General features: G+C 39.8%; 3 protein-coding genes across 7 annotated transcripts in view; 2 read left to right on the forward strand and 1 right to left on the reverse strand.

Annotated features, from left to right (window-relative positions):
- LOC133543905 (torsin-1A-interacting protein 2-like) overlaps positions 1-20,430 on the reverse strand; it is a 39,513-nt gene that overhangs the window by 14,421 nt on the left and 4,662 nt on the right. The window contains exons 1-3 of one of the 3 annotated variants that reach the window (XM_061888803.1): positions 5,176-5,451; positions 504-632; positions 233-418 (exon numbers count right to left, since the gene is read on the reverse strand). In XM_061888803.1, the coding sequence (XP_061744787.1) occupies positions 233-418; positions 504-632; positions 5,176-5,251 (391 nt within the window). In that variant the 5' untranslated portion in view covers positions 5,252-5,451. Of the gene's footprint in view, positions 1-232; positions 419-503; positions 633-5,175; positions 5,452-16,296; positions 17,088-20,430 lie in introns of those variants that run through there. The other 2 variants (XM_061888805.1, XM_061888804.1) reach the window with 2 other exon arrangements.
- Positions 5,417-19,260, forward strand: LOC133543906 (torsin-1A-interacting protein 2-like). Its single transcript, XM_061888806.1, has 7 exons — positions 5,417-5,535; positions 8,014-8,081; positions 11,214-11,312; positions 14,211-14,357; positions 14,443-14,574; positions 16,017-16,154; positions 16,286-19,260. The coding sequence occupies exons 2-7, from the start codon at positions 8,036-8,038 to the stop codon at positions 17,053-17,055; spliced, it is 1,332 nt and encodes a 443-aa protein (XP_061744790.1). The 5' UTR covers positions 5,417-5,535; positions 8,014-8,035; the 3' UTR covers positions 17,056-19,260.
- Positions 19,974-20,430, forward strand: part of olfml2ba (olfactomedin-like 2Ba) — a 29,375-nt gene continuing 28,918 nt past the window's right edge. The window contains exon 1 of one of the 3 annotated variants that reach the window (XM_061888800.1): positions 19,974-20,338. In XM_061888800.1, coding sequence (XP_061744784.1) covers positions 20,150-20,338 — 189 coding nt within the window. In that variant the 5' untranslated portion in view covers positions 19,974-20,149. The remainder of the gene's footprint in view (positions 20,339-20,430) is intronic. The other 2 variants (XM_061888802.1, XM_061888801.1) reach the window with 2 other exon arrangements.

Genomic DNA, 20,430 nt, shown 5'->3' on the forward strand with positions numbered 1-20,430 from the left:
TGTCCGGCATGGCAGATTGAAAAGATTAAAGGGCCTCATGTGGCCCCCGGGCCTTATTTTGCCCAGGTCTGGTGTGAACGGAAGCAGAAAAGGTTCTGAGCTAAGAATAAATATGACAATTGTTCCGTTAGAGCGATATGGAGTTGAGATATTTTTACATTGCTGTTTTGTCTGCACAGGAAACCAATATAGGTTTTGGTAAGACCGTTGATGTGTCTAAGCACTTACTTACCATGAACTTTTGGCTGATTACGATGATGGGAAATATGCTCTTGCTGATGAGGATGATTGGAATCTTCCTCCACATCTATTTCCTTGTTTTCGTTCATGTCAAAATCTGGTATCTGGACATCAATCTCATCACCACTGTCACCCAAAGTTTTTTCCGCCTCCAGTCGACTCTTCTTGCTAAAGGACTCTGTAAGATGACATTATTGTAGGTTTTTTTTGGGCAACGGTCACCACATCTAAGAGTGGGAAAGTTAATTGCTGTTGAAGCTCACCTTTATCTTGTATATTATTCTCCACATCTCTTGACTCATTAACAGTTGTGACAGAAGTAGCAGATAGCTTTCCTATCTCCTTTTTTGACCTCTTTAGTGGACCTCTCGGGGTCACCTCATAATTAAGAACTATAGAGGGAAACAATCGTAGAAATAGGAGTGGAAATGACAAGATTAAGTGTCTTCAAGCACAATTATCTTAGGAGTCATGAGCATGACAATGAACATATCACAGTAAGCATGATAAAAGAAACTATACTAATTGTCCTTGGATCACAAAGGGATTGCAAAATGCTTGCAAAAAGAAAAACACTCGTTACAGGGAATTTATAAGATTGAAAACTAAAGAAGCAGAAAATAAATATAAAAAATATAAAAACAAGTAAACTCATATTATAAGGTCAAATAAGAGAAATAATTATAAGGAATTACTTGATGATAATAAAACAATATCAAAGAAATATGGAATTTATTAAAAAGTATTATAAGAAACAGTACCTCTTCAGAAAACTATCCAAAGTATTTCACGAATGATGGTAAAGAAAATGATAATATTGAAAATGTAGTTAATGGCTTCAATAAATTCTTTGTAAGTATTGGACTCAAATTGCAGAAAAAAAATACCAGATCCAGTGACAACTGGTAAAAAATATAGAGGGATTGTTGGAGAGAAATCCCAATTATATGTTTTTAAATGCAGTGGGTGAAGAAGAAGTGTTGGTTATTGTAAACAAATGTAAGAACAAAATCTCCACTGACTCCAATGACATTAGTTTGGCATTGGTTGGAAAACGTCATTACAGGGATATCATAACCATTAACGTATTTCTATAATTTGTCATTTCAAACTGGTGCATTTCCAAATGAAATGAAAATAGCTAAAGTTATACCTTATGTTTAAAACTGGGAGCACACACCACTTCACAAACTATAGACCCGTCTCTTTACTTCCACAATTATCTAAAATATTACAAAAACTATTCAATAACAGGTTGAATGCATTTACAGAAAAACATAAATTACTCTCTGACTGTCAATATCGATTTACATCAAACAGATCTACATCAATGGCAATAATTAAAACAATAGAGTAAATCACAAATGCCATAGACAAGAAACAATATGCAATGGGAATATTTATTGATCTAAAAAAAGCATTTGACACAATTAACCATGTTATATTAATCAATAACATGGAAAAGTATGGAATCAGGGGAGTTGTACTACAGTTGTGATCAAAATTATTCAACTACCCACACAATTTTGGTGTTTTAATGTTGTTATAATGGCTGTTAAGGCTATAGCACTATACTGGATCATGATTGCTCTTATTTTTTTGGCATATTTGAAATAAAATATATCAAATCAAACGGCCATCTGCTTTTCTTTTTTTTTGTCCTGTCCAGCTACTCAGGCAAATCATATAGTTGATGTAGATGCCCATATCGGCGGTACAAATTTACTTTACAAAAGAGAAATGTGGGATACTTCTCTTGTTGCCTTATTTATATTTGACTTTATTAAATGGATTTATATTATTATTTGGCAGAGCTGGACCGATGCAAGAGGGGATAGAAAAAGAAAAAAAGGAAGACAGAGGGGGACATTGTGGGGACAAGAGGGGAATAAGACAGAGAGACAACAGCAGCAAACAACAATAACAACAACAGAACCTCAGCAAAAAGCAAGGAAGCAGTTAGTGAAATAAATAATACAGAAATGACAATGAACATTATTACACTACAAATGGAGCAATACAAATAGCACTCATGATAATGAAAAAAAACAAAACTCTATTATCAACATTACTATTGTTTCAAATGCAACAATACATATATGTAATGATAACTTGAAATACAATATAAAGCAGATAAATGGAGGAGAAGAAAGAGAAGCAGACTGTATTAACCTTGTAGATTGTTATAGTGACAATAGGTTAAGCTTTGTCAGTGTGCCATGTGTTACCCATATTCCCCTAGGGCAACAATGTTAGTATATGTTTGATAAAATGTGATTATGTGCATGAGTGTATGTATATATATCTATATATATATATATCTATATAGATATATAAATATATATATAAAATGTGTACTTGTATGTTTATACAGTGAATGTATATGTACAGTATGTGCATATGTATGATTGTACAGTGAATGTATAGGTACAGCATATGTATATGTATGTTTGTACAGTGAATGTATAAGTACAGTATGTGTATATGTATGTTTTCACAGTGAATTTATATGTACAGTATGCATATATATACAGTGAATGTATATGTACATGTATGTTTGTACAGTAAATGTATAAGTACAGAATGTGTATATGTATGTTGTACAGTGAATGTATATGTACATAATGTGTGTATGTATGTTTGTACAGTATGCATGTATGTTTGTACAGTGAATGTATATGTACAGCATGCATATAAATGATAAATGGGTTGTACTTGTATAGCGCTTTTCTACCTTCAAGGTACTCAAAGCGCTTTGACACTACTTCCACATTTACCCATTCACACACACATTCACACACTGATGGAGGGAGCTGCCATGCAAGGCGCCAACCAGCACCCATTAGGAGCAAGGGTGAAGTGTCTTGCTCAGGACACACCGGACGTGACGAGGTTGGTACCAGGTGGGATTTGAACCAGGGACCCTCGGGTTGCGCACGGCCACTCTGCCACTGCGCCACGCCGTCCCTATATGTATGTTTGTACAGTGAATGTATATGTACATGTATGATTGTAAAGTGAATGTACTGTATATGTATGTTGTACAGTGAATGTATATGTAAAGCATGCATATATGTATTTTTGTACAGTGAATGTATATATACATGTATGATTGAACAGTGAATGTATATGTACAGAATATGTATGTTTGCACAGTGAATGTATATGTAGTTTATGTATGTTTGTACAGTGATTGTATATGTACAGCATGCATATATGTATGTTTGTACAGTGAATGTATATGTAGTTTATGTGTTTGTACAGTGATTGTATATGTATGTTTGTACAGTGAATGTATATGTACAGCATGCATATATGTATGTTTGTACAGTGAATGTATATGTACATGTATGATTGTAAAGTGAATGTACAGTATATGTATGTTGTACAGTGAATGTATATGTAAAGCATGCATATATGTATTTTTGTACAGTGAATGTACATAAGACAAGAGGGGAATGTACATAAGACAAGAGGGGGATAAGACAGAGAGACAACCGCAGCAAACACAACAATTTTTTAAATGTATATGTATGTTTGCACAGTGAATGTATATGTAGTTTATGTATGTTTGTACAGTGATTGTATATATACAGTATATGTATGTTTGTACAGTGAATGTATATGTAGTTTATGTTTGTACAGTGATTGTATATCTACAGTATATGTATGTTTGTACAGTGAATGTATATGTACAGCATGCATGTATGTATGTTTGTACAGTGAATGTGTATGTACATGTATGATTGTAAAGTGAATGTACAGTATATGTATGTTGTACAGTGAATGTATATGTAAAGCATGCATATATGTATTTTTGTACAGTGAATGTATATATACATGTATGATTGAACAGTTAATGTATATGTACAGAATATGTATGTTTGCACAGTGAATGTGTATGTAGTTTATGTATGTTTGTACAGTGATTGTATATATACAGTATATGTATGTTTGTACAGTGAATGTATATGTAGTTTATGTGTTTGTACAGTGATTGTATATGTACAGTATATGTATGTTTGTACAGTGAATGTATATGTAGTTTGTGTTTGTACAGCGATTGTATATGTACAGTATATGTATGTTTGTACAGTGAATGTATATGTACAGCATGCATATATGTATGTTTGTACAGTGAATGTATATGTACATGTATGATTGTAAAGTGAATGTACAGTGTATGTATGTTGTACAGTGAATGTATATGTAAATCATGCATATTTGTATTTTTGTACAGTGAATGTACATATACATGTATGATTGAATAGTTAATGTATATGTATGTTTGCACAGTGAATGTATATGTAGTTTATGTATGTTTGTACAGTGAATGTATATGTAGTTTATGTATGTTTGTACAGTGAGTGTATATGTAGTTTATGTGTTTGTACAGTGATTGTATATGTAGTTTATGTGTTTGTACAGTGATTGTATATGTACAGTATATGCATGTTTGTACAGTGAATGTATATGTAGTTTATGTGTTTGTACAGTGATTGTATATGTATGTTTGTACAGTGATTGTATATGTACAGTATATGTATGTTTGTACAGTGATTGTATATGTACAGTATATGTATGTTTGTACAGTGATTGTATATGTACAGTATATACATGTTTGTACAGTGAATGTATATGTAGTTTATGTGTTTGTACAGTGATTGTATATGTATGTTTGTACAGTGATTGTATATGTACAGTATATGTTTGTACAGTGATTGTATATGTACAGTATATGTGTGTTTGTACAGTGAATGTAGATGTAAAGTATGTGTATATGTGTGTTTGTACAGTGAATGTGTATGTACATGTATGTGTATAAGTATGTCTGTGCAGTAACTGTGTGTATTTGTATGTAAAATATATTTGACTCCCAGTGTGTGCCATCTGCTTTTTAATGCTAACATCAATTCAAAAGTCTCCTGTGCTTACTTTTCCCCGTCGACTGTTGTCGCGTCGTTCTTCTCGAAGGCCGTTCGACCGCGTCTCCGGAAGAGTGCGTAGCCATTTGAGTAACGTTTTAAATTGGCTAGATGATGGCAAAACCAAAAATAAATTTAACGAACGCTCCTCTAAATGTGACAATAATGAGGAAGCGTGTAGAGATATAATGAAGCGGGAGTTTAGCAATTTCGCGACGCGGAAGCGAAGGCGCGGTACTTTTCTTCCTACAGTCCCCCCCACCCCCGGGAACAATGACTGCCTTTAAAAGTTCCGGTAGGAAATCGGTCAGTCTTATTGGAAGGTACGCTTGCTGTAGGGTTTGCCGTGCTTCCTGTGATGTGATCGAGCGTGAGTTTGCTTGTTTATTTTCACACACATACATCTATAAATACATTCATTAGCTCGAATTATCATTATTTTTTTTAGTATACATTACGGCGCTGCTTTACTGTCGGCTAACACATTTGGCTCGGCTAGCTAGTTTGTGTATAAAATGCGAGATAAATTGTATGCCGCGCTTTCGTCTTGTTTGCGCACTTTTCAAATAAGTATTTGGCACAATAAGGTGAGCTTTAAACCTTGGGAAACTAGTACATTATCGTTGTCCCACCGTCTGTGTGTGAATGTGTGTGAATGGGCGAATGTGGAAATAGTGTCAAAGCGCTTTGGGCTCCTTAAAAAGGGGTAGAAAAGCGGTATACAAGTACAATCAATCAATCAATGTTTACTTATATAGCCCTAAATCACTAGTGTCTCAAAGGGCTGCACAAACCACTACGACATCCTCGGTAGGCCCACATAAGGGCAAGGAAAACTCACACCCAGTGGGACGTCGGTGACAATGATGACTATGAGAACCTTGGAGAGGAGGAAAGCAATGGATGTCAAGCGGGTCTAACATGATACTGTGAAAGTTCAATCCATAATGGATCCAACACAGTCGCAAGAGTCCAGTCCAAAGCGGATCCAACACAGCAGCGAGAGTCCCGTTCACAGCGGAGCCAGCAGGAAACCATCCCAAGCGGAGGCAGATCAGCAGTGCAGAGATGTCCCCAGCCGATACACAGGCGAGCAGTACATGGCCACCGGATCGGACCGGACCCCCTCCACAAGGGAGAGTGGGACATAGGAGAAAAAGACAACCCATTTACCAGGAAAAATCGATTCGAATACGAATCGCGATTCTCACGTTGTGCGATTCAAAATCATTCTCATTTAAGAAAAAAAATCGTTGTTGCTTTTTTAATCAATTTTTTTTTCTTTCATCAATCCAACAAACCGATGTTGAAAGCACAATACCAATGGGCGCAATTTACAAATTTAATGTCAAATCAAATCAAACGTTTTTTGGATTCATCATTATACAGTGTACATCCACGACTAAACTACTACCACAACTTGGTTTACTATTTATAAAATATAATAATGTAGGGTTACCTGGAACTTGAAATAGGCCACCCGGCCTGAATCCACAATTCCCTCGCCAAACACCTTTGTTTCCCAACCCTCACGCTTGGAAAAATAGGCCTTGATGCCATCTACGCAGTGTTGGGAGACTGTTTTGCTGTTAGATCGCGTCCAAATTTGCAAAGTGTGCAAGATTGGTGAAATGCTTACAACACCACTACACAGCAACACCATAAGAATGCAATCCAATTCCAAAACCAAACCTGACCCAGCAACACTCAGAACTGCAATAAACAGAGCAATTTAGAGGAGGCACAAACACGACACAGAACAAAGCAAAAGTAGTGAAACAAAAATGAATATTATCAACAACAGTATCAATATTAGTTATGATTTCAGCATAGCAGTGATTAAAAATCCCTCATTGACATGATCATTAGACATTTATAAAAAAAAAAAAAAAAAAGAACAATAGTGTCACAGTGGCTTACACTTGCATCGCATCTCATAAGCTTGACAACACACTGTGTCCAATGTTTTCACAAAGATAAAATACCGTATTTCCTTGAATTGCCGCAGGGCATATAGTATGCGCCTGCCTTGAATTACTGCCAGGTCAAACTCGCTTCCCAAAATAATTAGCGCATGCTTAGTATTACCGCCTGGTCAAACTCGTGACGTCACGAGTGACACTTCCCCTGTCATCATTTTCAAAATGGAAGAGGCTGATTTCAATACCGGTAATTTGAAATCGCATAAAGGGAAGAAGATTAAGAGCTATTCAGTAGGATTTAAGGTCCAAGCTTACATCACACTCAAATTGTTACTGCATACCTTTGGTAAGTGCCAGAGTGAGAAGAGGTTTTAAAATGATTAGCGCATGCTTACTTTTACCGCATGCCTTTGGTAAGCGCAGAAATGAGAAGAGGTTTTAAATTAATTAGCGCCCCGGCGGCAATTCAAGGAAATACGGTAAGTCATATTTTTGGTTTGTTTAATAGTTAAAACAAATTTACATTATTGCAATCAGTTGACAAAACATTGTCCTTTACAATTATAAAAGCTTTTTAAAAAAAAATCTACTACTCTGCTAGCATGTCAGCAGACTGGGGTAGATCCTGCTGAAATCCTATGTATTGAATGAATACAGAATCGTTTTGAATCAGAAAAATATCGTTTTTGAATGGAGAATCGCGTTGAATCGAAAAAAAATCGATATTTAATCAAATCGCGACCCAAGAATCGATTATTGAATCAAATCGTGGGACACCCAAAGATTTGCAGGCCTAATAACTAAGCATAATCATTTTGGACTCTGAACACTCACAGAGCGGCAGTTATCCCGAGTAGATAAACATGCAATTTGCTAACTTACTAATTACAATGTTACTGGTTATGACTTTGTACATGTTCACCCAGAAAAGGAAGCTGCCAAACAGCAATGGGGGATCCGGACAGGACTGGCGACCACGGGCATGACACAGCTGGTAAGGCAAAATAAAGATGTCATAAGCGTTACTTACAAAGCCCCTTTCTTTTCTTTCTTTTAGTTTTCTTTTAGTGTACATCTCACAATTTCATATAATTTCTGTTTACATCATGTCCGAAAAGGAGTAGGAAGAACCAAAGCTTATTCCAGGGGTCGCCAACGCGGCGCCCGCGGGCGCCAGGTAGCCCGCATGGACCAGATGGGTCGCCCGCTGCCGTTTTTTTAAATTTAATTTTATTTTTTTATGAATTTATTAATCATTCCAACAAAACAATACACAACAATACCATAACAATGCAATCCAATTCCAAAACCAAAACCAACCCAGCAACATTAAGAATAGCAATAAACAGAGCAATTGAGGACACACAAACATGACACGGTACAATCTAAAAGTAGTGAAACAAAAATGAATATTATCAATATTAGTAACAATTTCAAAATAGCAGTGATTAAAAATCCCTCATTGATATTATCATTAAAAACACAAAAAACATCAAAAAATTAACAACAGTGTCACAGTGGCTTACACTTGCATCGCATCTCATAAGCTTGACAACACACTGTGTCCAATATTTTACACAAAGATATAAAAAGTCATATTTTGGTTCATTTAATGGTTCATTTAAATTAAATTTTTTTCGTGTTTTCTCCTCTTTTAAACCGTTCAATTAAGTGTTTTTTTTCATCATTTATTCTCTACAAAAAACCTTACGTAAAAAGAAAAAAAATGTACGACGGAATGACAGTCAGAAATACCCATATATATATATATATATATATATATATTTAGCTAGGGCTTCAAGGGGGCAGAGGGGTTAGTGCGTCTGCCTCACAATACGAAGGTCCTGCAGTCCTGGGTTCAAATCCAGGCTCGGGATCTTTCTGTGTGGAGTTTGCATGTTCTCCCCGTGAATGCGTGGGTTCCCTCCGGGTACTCCGGCTTCCTCCCACTTCCAAAGACATGCACCTGGGGATAGGTTGATTGGCGACACTAAATTGGCCCTAGTGTGTGAATGTGAGTGTGAATGTTGTCTGTCTATCTGTGTTGGCCCTGCGATGAGGTGGCGACTTGTCTAGGGTGTACCCCGCCTTCCGCCCGATTGTAGCTGAGATAGGCGCCAGCGCCCCCCGCGACCCCGAATGGGAATAAGTGGTAGAAAAAAATGGATGGATGGATGGATATATTTAGCTATTCTTGTTTAAATCACACTTACATGTAACTTCCAAATGACTATATATATATATATATATATATATATATATATATATATATATATATATATATAACACTTAAAATGTTAAGTGTAAAACTGGTAGCCCTTCGCATCAATCAGTACCCAAGAAGTAGCTCTTGGTTTCAAAAAGGTTGGTGACCCCTGGTTTATTCAATCCTACCCCTTTTCCACTTAAGAACATTTCCAAATATACACATTCATTTACTGACCTTTTCATAGTAAAATGACATCCGTGAATGAGCAATACAACAGTTTTGTGATATGCAATTAGTTAAGTCAGTCATCATAAACATACTGAGATGAAGAATATCTTAATTATAATAAGGTTGAAAGTATTCCTCATAGTTCTTCTTTGTACTTTGTAAGCACTACTAATTTGAACAACCTCTTAAACTGGATCATATCAGTACAATGTTTAACTTATTTACTTAATCCATTCCATAATGTAATTCCACAGACTGATATGCTAAAGGTTCTAAGTGTTGTACGTGTAAGGGACATGAATGTTTTTGCGAGAGATCTCCCAAAAAGTTTTTTTCCTATGCCAGTGAACCAAAAGTGAAACAGACACAGCGATGGTAAACCGAAAGTGAAACAGACACAGCGATGGAGGAGCGGGAGCCTACTCATCCCCTGTGCTGTGCTGTGTGGACTATAAATACGATTTGATGTCTTTATATGTTAGGCCAATACTAAAATAAAAATCAATACACTCCTCCCACGGATGATGGGTAGGCGGCTCCTCTATCGCTTTGTCCAGGGGTATCCAAAGTGCGGACCGGGGGCCATTTGCGGCCCGCAGGTCATTTTTTTCCGGCCCCGCGGCACATTTTAAAAATACTATGGAAAAAAATTAAAAACATAAAAAGTGGTATAAAGAGCAAACAAGTGAAATGTAACAAGAACATGTTGCAATGTTTACTCTAATAACAGGCTGTTCTTTCTTTAAAAAAAAAATAGTGAATCAAAATCAATTATGAATTATTGACCGATTCAAGGCTCCAATTACGTCACATTAATATTCCACTTTGAGATATTTTTAGGGGCAAATGTTGCATATTTTGTGTTTGCCATATAAAAAACTGAGCTGTTTTTTTTTCAAAGAAGGGTCTAAAACGAACAAACAAAAAACATAAACTACAAACAAACTTAGAATTGACGAATATATCTGAAGTTGATCTCGAGACCATTGTGTTAAAAGTAAACAGTAAAAAAAAATATATATATTTATTTTTTAACACTTTAATGAGTAGGACCCCTTTGGATCAGTGTGTTTTGTTTTTAAGTGTCATTGCACAAAAAATAAGTGAATTAAAATCAAAGGTCTTTTGAGTCGTCGACCTTTTTACGGCTCCAATTATTATATTATCTCAAATATTCTACTTAAAAATTTTATTGGGTGAAATTATTGCATATTTTGTGTTTTATTTTCATAAAAAACATGGTTTTCTTTGACAAAGAGCATACAACTTAAATCTTTAAAAATGTCACATGGACAGATAGACCTAATGTTGATCAAGAGATTTCAAACTTGAAAAATAAGACTGAATAATGACACATTTTTAACAGTTTATTTTTACCAAAACCCTTTTGGGTCCCTGGGATCGAGCCTGAGTGGAGGCCTAAATGTATATTTCTTATTCGTATATTGTATTGGTTTTTAAAATAAATGGCCCCCGCTTGCTTTGATTTTTCAGTGTACGGCCCTCAGTGGAAAAAGTTTGGACACCCCTGGCTTTGTCTGTTTCACTTCCTTTTCACCATCGCTGTGTCTGTTTTACTTCCGGTTCACTGATATAGGAAAAAAAACGTTTGCGAGATTTCTCCCCCCAAAAAATTCCCTCCATGTCCCTTTAGGGGCTCCGTACTAATGTGACATGTTGTATAAACAGTCTGTTCAGGTGCAGTGGAAGAGGAGGATCAGTCTACAAATGAGTCTCCATGTGAAGGTCTGATAACTGTAACAATTACAGGACAACACCCCTCTGGAGGTAAATGTGCGTTGCAATAGTAGTCAAAACCAAATTGTGTATACACTATACTGCCAAAAGTATTTGGCCACCTGCCTTGACTTACATATGAATTTGAAGTGCCATCCCATTCCTAACCCATAGGGTTCAACATGATGTCGGTCCACCTTTTGTAGCTATTGCAATTTCAACTCTTCTGGGAAGGCTGTCCACAAGGTTTCGGAGTGTGTTCATAGTCATTTTTTGACCATTCCTCCAAAAGCGCATTGGTGAAGTCACACACTGATGTTGGTCGAGAAGGCCTGGCTCTCAGTCTCCGTTCTAAGTCATCCCAAAGGTGGGTTCAGGTCAGGACTCTGTGCAGGCCAGTCAAGTTCATCCACACCAGACTCTGTCATCCATGTCTTTATGAACCTTGCTTTATGCACTAGTGCACTGTCATGTTGGAAGAGGAAGGGGCCCGCTCCAAACTGTTCTCACAAGGTTTGGGAGCATGGAAATGTCCAAAATGTTTCAGTATCCTGGAGCATTCAAAGTTCCTTTCACTAGAACTAAGGGGCCAAGCTCAACTCCTGAAAAACAACCCCGCACCATAATTCTTCCTCCACCAAATGTGGTCCGAAATGTACCGTTTTCCTGGCAACCTCCAAACCCAGACTCATACATCATATTGCCGAATGGAAACGCGTGATTCATCACTCCAGAGAAGGCGCCTCCACTGCTCTAGAGTCAAGTGGCGACGTGCTTTACACCACTCCCGTCCAAAGGCAAAACCCAGTAACTCAATTTTGGTCAAAACTGAGCTGATAATAATTTTGGATTTCCTAGGTGATATGCTTTACATTAGTGTATGCAATATTGTAATTTGTTCCGTAAGTAAGCTGTTACGCGCATGGCAGGACCTAGCAACTACCACATAACCGCGTAGATACGACAGAAAAACCTAGTATCTCAGGGGACCAATCGAAGCTTCTTTGTCAGTCGCCTTATTGTCTTTAATGAGACATTTGCACGAATGGGGGCCGACGGTCAACCTGATTATGTGATATTATGGCACGAGGGGATATTTGGAAGATTGGCCCAGGACGTTGCAAGCACCTTCATTAAATGTATTGTTTTTGATTCTTCCCCTTGCATACTCTTTTGGGCAGATAACTGTGGAGGTCAAAATAAAAACGGCCCAATGTGCAAACGCAGAATGGGGCCCACCCAAGATTGTGATAAAATATCTGGAGAAAGGGCACACGTTCATGAGAGCAGATTCAATCCATGGCTCAATCGGCAAGAAAATGAAAGCTCAAGAAAGCATCAATACGTTTGATGACTTTGTAAATCTTTGTAAGACAGCATCAAGATGGATTGGTTTTCCTTTGTTTTCTCAAAATCAGCTAGAAGTGAACTAGGTTTCGCCTTTGGACGGGAGACCACTGCATCGGACGCTTTGCATTGGACTTGGTGATGTATGGTTTAGACGCAGCTGCTCAGCCATGGAAACCCATTCCATGAATCTCTCTGCGTACTGTACGTGGGCTAAATGGAAGGTCACATGAAGTTTGGAGCTCTGTAGCAACTGACTGTGCAGAAAGTCGGCGACTTCTTTGCACTATGCGCTTCAGCATCCACTGATACCTCTCTTGTCAGTTTACGTTGCCTACCACTTTGTGGCTGAGTTGCTGTTGTTCCCAAACTCTTCCATTTTCTTATAATAAAGCCGACAGTTGACTTTGGAATATTTCGGCACGAGGAAATTTCACGACTGGGTTTTGTTGCACAGGTGGCATCCTATGCCAGTTCCACGCTGGAAATCACTCAGCTCCTGAGAGTGGCCCAATCGTTCACAAATGTTTGTAAAAACAGTTCTCCAGGCCTAAGTGCTTGATTTTATACACCTGATTAGGACACCTGATTCGGATCATTTGGATTGGTGGCCAAATACTTTTGGCAATATAGTGTAGCTGTATAGAAGCAAACCATTGATGAGTTCATTGAAAAGTGCAGTAGGGCAAACGTAACACGCATGAGTTGCACACTAATAAGGATACATACTTGTTCATTTTTTTAAATAAATCTATAGGTCTGAGTAATATCTTTTAGTAAAAGTGCAGCATGGTGGAATAGGGGTTAGTGCATGTGCCTCAGAATACGAAGGTTCGATCCCCGGACTCAAGGTCTTTCTATGTGGAGTTTGCATGTTCTCCCTGTGACTGCAGTAGGTTCCTCCCACCTCCAAAGACATGCACCTGGGGATAGGTTGATTGGCAACACTAAATTGGCCCTAGTGTGTGAGTGTGTGAGTAAGAGGTGGCGACTTGTCCAGGATGTACAACGCCTTCCGCCCGAATGCAGTTGAGATAGGCTCCAGCGACCCCAAAAAGGGGCAAGCGGTAGAAAATGGATGAATGACTAGTAAAAGTGCATTTCCAATGTAATGTGCATTTATAAAAAAACAAAGAATAAAGGACATAAAAACTATATTTGTTTATTTTAAATATTTTCCCTAAAAGATGGATTAAGGCTAATAAAATGTGTTTTATTTTATAACTCAATTAGTCAAACTAATTAATTGAAAGCTGCCGCCCGACTCAACATGCATTATCACGATATAATGATAGTATTAAAAGCTTTATATTTACATTATAATTGTCTATATCAGGCAAGCCCAGACTTTACTTGTGCAAAATCACCGCCATGCACTTGCTGAGGTATCGGTGCCCATCCCTTGTCATAATACTTCTAATGCAGCTATTGACATATTATGGAGTTAATAAAGCACATCAGGAGGTTGCTTGCAACCACAGACGTTCATTTGTTTTGACCCAGCGCAATTAGAGAACTTTGCGGGTGGACTTGGCAGCCGTAAGAGACAGCATCTATGTCATTTAGCTTCTGGCCCACTGTGTTTATATGTCTATGCTGCAGATGGTGGTCAGGCGGAGGAGAGGTCTGTGCACAATGTGGAGAACAGCGCCGCTTCCCCTGACCCTGACCGCGGAGCAGATGACGGTAAAGACGGCAGAGGGGAGCAGAGAAATGAAGAACCAGGGGTAAAAGCAAATGAGTTTGCACGTGAGTGTTCCTCTGTCTCCATGACGATATCACTATGATTAGGTAGATTGTCTGTGATTAATGTGGGACCCTTTTTTTTTTGTAGCCGGAGAAGAGCAACCAAGGGATGAGGAAGCACCAGAAGACACAACAGCAGTAACGGGGGACGACACAAACCATGATCAGGTAGATGGTCCCACAGTAGAGCTCCCAGAAGACACAAACCATGATGGAAAGGGTAAGAGAGACTACAATGTTCTATAGCGGTGATTCTCAAACTGGTACGTGTACCACTAGTGATGCGCGGGCTCAATGTAGTGGGACGACAAAGGATTACTTGATCAAAGGCCTACTGAAATGAGATGTTCTTATTTAAACGGGGATAGCAGGTCCATTCTATGTGTCATACTTGATCATTTTGCGATATTGCCATATTTTTGCTGAAAGGATTTAGTAGATAACATTGACGATAAAGTTCGCAACTTTTGGTGCTGATAAAAAAGCCTTGCCTGTACCTGAAGTAGCAGACGATGTGATGTGCGCGTGACGTCACGGGTTGTAGAGCTCCTCACATCTGAACATTGTTTACAATCATGGCCACCAGCAGCGACAGCGATTCGGACCGAGAAAGCAAAGATTTTCCCATTGATTTGAGCGAGGATGAAAGATTTGTGGATGAGGAAAGTGAGAGTGAAGGACTAGGAAAAAAAATAAAATAAAAAAAAAAAAGGACAAGAGGGCAGTGGGAGCGATTTAGATAGGGAAGATGCTGTGAGAGGCGCCTTGGCAGCCGTGGGGGTGGCAGGACCACTCGGCCAGGCCCTACCGCAACAAGGGATAGAGCCATACCGCTTTGAACCCGACGCTGACGGTGACGGTCAGGAGGACGCTGCTGATATTGATGCTGGAGTAGCACACGACATAGATCGCCTTCAAAATACAGAATGGTATTACACATAATACACTGTACTTTGTGTGTGTGGTCCAATCCAACCGTGTTCGCTTGACATCTCTGTTCCATAGTAAAGCTTGACTGTCATCTTTCGGGAATGCAAACAATGAAACACTGGCTGTGTTTGTGTTGCTAAATGCGGCCGCAATACACCGCTTCCCACCTACAGCTTTCTTCTTTGATGTCTCCATTGTTCATTAGACAAATTGCAAAAGATTAACCAACACAGCAGTCCAGAATACTGTGGAATTTTGCGATGAAAACAAACGATTAATAGCTGGCCACGATGCTGGAACAAAATGTCCTCTACAATCTGTGACGTTACGCGTCATCATATCGAGACGTTTTCAGCAGGATATTTCGACGTGAAATTTAAAATTGCAATTTAGTAAACTAACCCGGCCGTATTGGCATGTGTTGCAATGTTAATATTTCATCATTGATATATAAACTATCTGACTGCGTGGTCGGTAGTAGTGGGTTTCAGTAGGCCTTTAAATGTCATTTAGATATTGGGTTTCACTATGTAAAAGCACTTTGGGTCATTCGAGAAAAGCGCTGTATAAATATACTTCACTTATTATAATAGTGATTGTTATGGTGGTACTTGGAGAGACAAGTTTTCTTTGAGGTGGTACTTGGTGAAAAAAGTTTGAGAACCACTGTTCTACGGTATATGTAAATATGAACCTGCTAGTATTGTTTATGTTCCTCCCCTCGTTAATCAGATCTTGCACAAAGTCTGAACACGGATTCGAGTTGTGAGGATAAGGAACTTTTGGACGACCCGAGAAGTAAAGTGGAGACTATTGTTCCGACCACTCAGGAAACCGATTTCTCAACCGAAGACACAGCCAGTCCTCGAAGTATGCATCCTATAATTGATATTACTGATATGATTCACTTTGCCCAGTGAAAATAAAGAAAGCTGTAGAGCAGCGTGAGTGCGGACACAATGGCGGGAAGACTAACGTATATTTTCTTCTTCTGCGTACAGGGAGAAGTTACCTGATAGCTTTTGTCATGGTTGTACTCCTCGCCATCCTGGCACAGCATCTCCTCCAGCCTGAGCCTCCGCCCCCGGGCAGCGTTTCGCAGATCGACATCTTTCTCAGGGAATTGGACAAAGTCAAGACTCTCTTTCCTCGCCAGCGTCCAGAGCTGTGGAGCCGCAGCAGGATCCACCTGAAGAGGCACATCCTGACGCCTCAGCCCAGCGAGCCGGTCAGCCTGATCCTGACGGCGGGCGTCTCAGGCCAAAGGACGCTGCGCTGCCTGGCCCGCGACCTGGCCTCCGCCGTATCCACCGCCATCAACGCCACCGTCCTCCACATAGACGGCGCCAACGTCGGAGAGGATAGCGACAAGGTGAAGCTGGACATCGACCAGCAGCTTCAGGGAGCTTTCGAGGGAGACAAACCCGTAGCGGTGATCCACCGCTTCGAGCAGCTGCCGCCGGGCTCCACGCTCATTTTCTATCGCTACTGCGACCATGAGAATGCGGCGTACAAGAAGACGTTTCTCATCTTCACCGTCCTGCTGGAGGATGAGATTCCCATCAAGGCTTCTCTGAGCAACGTGGAGGAGATGGTGGACGACCACCTTCAGAGGAAGTTCATCTCCCATGACCTCTCCGTGGCCTTCGACAGGATGGACCTGGACAAGTACGGTGGACTTTGGAGCCGGATTTCTCACCTCATCCTCCCTGTGGCCGCAGAGGAGAGGACAGAGCAGGAAGGCTGTTTTCTCCCGGGTGACCCATCTTGATGTTGACAGCTTTTGCTGCTTCACGGCAGGACCTTCAAGACAAACATGACACCTGCTATTCCTTCACAATGAACAAAAATGTCAGCCGACATTGAAAAAATGGGTCCACTTTATTTTTTAATCGATTAAGGAGAGCATTTATGAGCGGAGGTGCAGTCACTAGAGTGCAGACCTCCACCAATTCTAATTTACTAGATCAGTAGAGTGTCTCTGCAAAAGCCTGAATGATTCACTTATTCCCAAAGCCCAAAAAAAGTCTGCGGGCTATAGAGCGTTTGCATTTTAGGCTCCAGTACTCTGGAATGCCCTCTCGGTAACAGTTCGAGATGCCACCTCAGTAGAAGCATTTAAGTCTTACCTTAAAACTCATTTGTATACTCTAGCCTTTAAATAGACTCCCTTTTTAGACCAGTTGATCTGCCGTTTCTTTTCTTTTTCTCCTATGTCCTGCTCTCCCTTGTGGATGGGGTCCGGTCCGATGGCAATGGATGACGTACTGGCTGTCCAGAGTCGGGACCCAGGATGGACCGCTCGTCCAGAGTCGGGACCCAGGATGGACCGCTCGTCCAGAGTCGGGACCCAGGATGGACCGCTCGTCCAGAGTCGGGACCCAGGATGGACCACTTGCCTGTGTATTGGCTTTGGACATCTCTGCGCTTCTAATCCGCCTCCGCTTGGGATGGTTTCCTGCTGGCTGGGCTGTGAACGGGACTCTCGCTGCTGTGTTGGATCCGCTTTTGACTGGACTCTCGCGGCTGTGTTGGATCCACTATGAATTGAACTTTCACAGTATCATGTTAGACCCGCTCGACATCCATTGCTTTCCTCCTCTCCAAGGTTCTCATAGTCATCATTGTCACCGACGTCCCACCGGGTGTGAGTTTTCTTTGCCCTTATGTGGGCCTACCGAGGATGTCGTAGTGGTTTGTGTGGTGGTTTGTGCAGCCCTTTGAGATACTAGTGATTTAGGGCTGTATAAGTAAACATTGATTGATTGATTGAAAGGTAGAGGTTGCTTCTTCCTCTGTGTGTTGAAGAAACTATAGGCATGTAAGTTAATATAGCAAGTGTAGAACACTAACATAACATCGGGATGTTTACAGGGCAGCAGTTACTTTTATTTAATTGCAAGACCAAGACACTTTTAGTTTATTTATAAAGTTCCATCCATCCATCCATCCATTTTCTACCGCTTATTCCCTTTGGAGTTGTGCAGTTGTACCGCTATGTTATTTTATACAGTAATAAATAACATCGGAATGTCTGATTTGATAAATGTTTGATTGTAAAAAATAATGGTGAAACCATGGGGCGGAATAGCTCGGTTGGTAGAGTGTCCGTGCCAGCAACTTGAGAGTTGCAGGTTCGATTCCCGCTCGTGCCATCCTAGTTACTGCCGTTGTGTCCTTGGGCAAGACACTTTACCCACCTGCTCCCAGTGCCACCCACACTGGTTTAAATGTAACTTAGATATTGGGTGTCACTATGTAAAGCGCTTTGAGTCACTTGAGAAAAAGCGCTATATAAATATAATCCACTTCACAAACCATGATAATTACATTGACTGTAACGACACCGTCAATCTCTGTAATCGTTGCATCCCTACTTGTAACAGGATTGTATTTTAAATCTTTTTACTAGTTACATGTATATATATTTTTTGGCAACACTAAATTGGCCCTAGTGTGTGAATGTGAGTTTTGTCTATCTGTGTTGGCCCTGTGATGAGGTGGCAACTTGTCCAGGGTGTACATTGCCTTCTGCCCGATTGTAGCTTAGATAGGCACCGTGACCCCAAGGGGAATAAGCGGTAGGAAATGGATGGATGGATGTATATATTTTTTGTCTTTCACAATTCTGCTGAATACCAGACGGGGGAAAAAATATCCTTTGTAACAAGCAAAAAAATATTGATTCAGGCTTTCACAAGGTGCCTGTTTATAGATTGTGTATGGTATGAAAAAAATATAATTGTAATCAACTGATTTGTAATTTAAGTAGGGATTGTTTTCCGGTAAATAATGACCTCAAGTTAAAAGCTTTGGGATTTTTTTTAAAAGTACTTTTTACTCTTTTTATAGGCCTCCATTGAGTTATTGCAAAACGATAGAAATAAAAGTTACAAATAGAATTGCCAGTATTTTTTTCTGACACGTACACTGCCATCTCTATGCAAAACAATACAAATAAAAGTTACAAATTGGATTGCCGGTGTTTATTTCTGACATGTATACCAACTTTCTGTACTCCAAGCATAAATATTATTATTCTGTGTTAATATTTCTACAATGTGTGCCTTAACCGACCTTCCTATACCTTTACAAAATGTTACATACAACAAATACTTGTAATGATATAAATGTGCTTTTCGCTCGGTGGCCTTGTGGTTAGAGTGTCCGCCCTGAGATCGGTAGGTCGTGAGTTCAAACCCCGGCCGAGTCATACCAAAGACTCTAAAAATGGGACCTATTACTCCCTGCTTGGCACTCAGCATCAAGGGTTCAATTGGGGGTTAAATCACCAAAAATGACTCCGAGGCGCAGCCACGACTGCTGCTCACTGCTCCCCTCACCTCCCAGGGGGTGAAACAAACGATGATGGGTCAAATGCAGAGAATAATTTCACCATACCTATACATCTATTGTCACACTGTTGCAGTTCAAGTATCTACCACTAGAGGGCAGCATTAACATAGTTCTATAAAGATCCAATTAACAAGGAATTCTTTTAAGAGATTAATAAGACAATGCGTTTATTATTGTGGTCTGCAGAGTTGTGGAACTCTGAGGACTGTTTCTAATCATTTGCATTTGGTTGCCATTATTTAAATGTGCTGATTTATTGTTGAGAGTTGAACTCCTCCTCATCACATTGCTGCAGGCCCGCCTACTGTCAGCACACAGGAGTGAACACACACACACTCCTCTTTTCCTCTTTTCTCCACTCTCCATCAGTGCATTGACATCATGGCGTCATAAAGCCTCATGCAACTTCTGGAGCCATGAGGAGGCCAAGGACTATTCACGGCTGCTAAATTTTTTAATACTGTTAACTTTCTTCCCCACCCCATCCCTTTTTAGAGATTGGCAGCAGCATGCTGAAGTTGTGCATTGTCACGTTTGCGGTCCAATGGGCGCTTTTTGCGCCGGGAGCTGCTGCTGTGCCAAAGAAGCCGGCTGCAGACTCCGGGCCGCAAGCTGAGCTAGAAGTGCAGCAAGTTGACAACAAGAAGAATAAGAATCTGCAGGAGGTGACAGATGGCCAGGAAAACATCCTCTTTAAGGTAGGCTCACATGTGCACGCAAATGCATCATTTTGTACAGTCAGGGCCACAAGTATTTGGACAGTGAGGTTTTTTTTCTTGCCTTTGTTTAC

This window comes from Nerophis ophidion, linkage group LG26 (assembly GCF_033978795.1).
Source record: "Nerophis ophidion isolate RoL-2023_Sa linkage group LG26, RoL_Noph_v1.0, whole genome shotgun sequence".
NCBI lineage: Eukaryota > Metazoa > Chordata > Actinopteri > Syngnathiformes > Syngnathidae > Nerophis > Nerophis ophidion.

What these genes read in the sequence shown, in the direction of transcription:
- LOC133543906 (XM_061888806.1), top strand. Translation starts at nt 8,036, where the DNA reads ATGGGGGATCCGGACAGGACTGGCGACCACGGGCATGACACAGCTG. An exon ending in CCACGGGCATGACACAGCTG is followed by an intron (nt 8,082 to 11,213) that starts GTAAGGCAAAAT and finishes TTGTATAAACAG; the next exon opens with TCTGTTCAGGTGCAGTGGAA. An exon ending in AGGACAACACCCCTCTGGAG is followed by an intron (nt 11,313 to 14,210) that starts GTAAATGTGCGT and finishes TCTATGCTGCAG; the next exon opens with ATGGTGGTCAGGCGGAGGAG.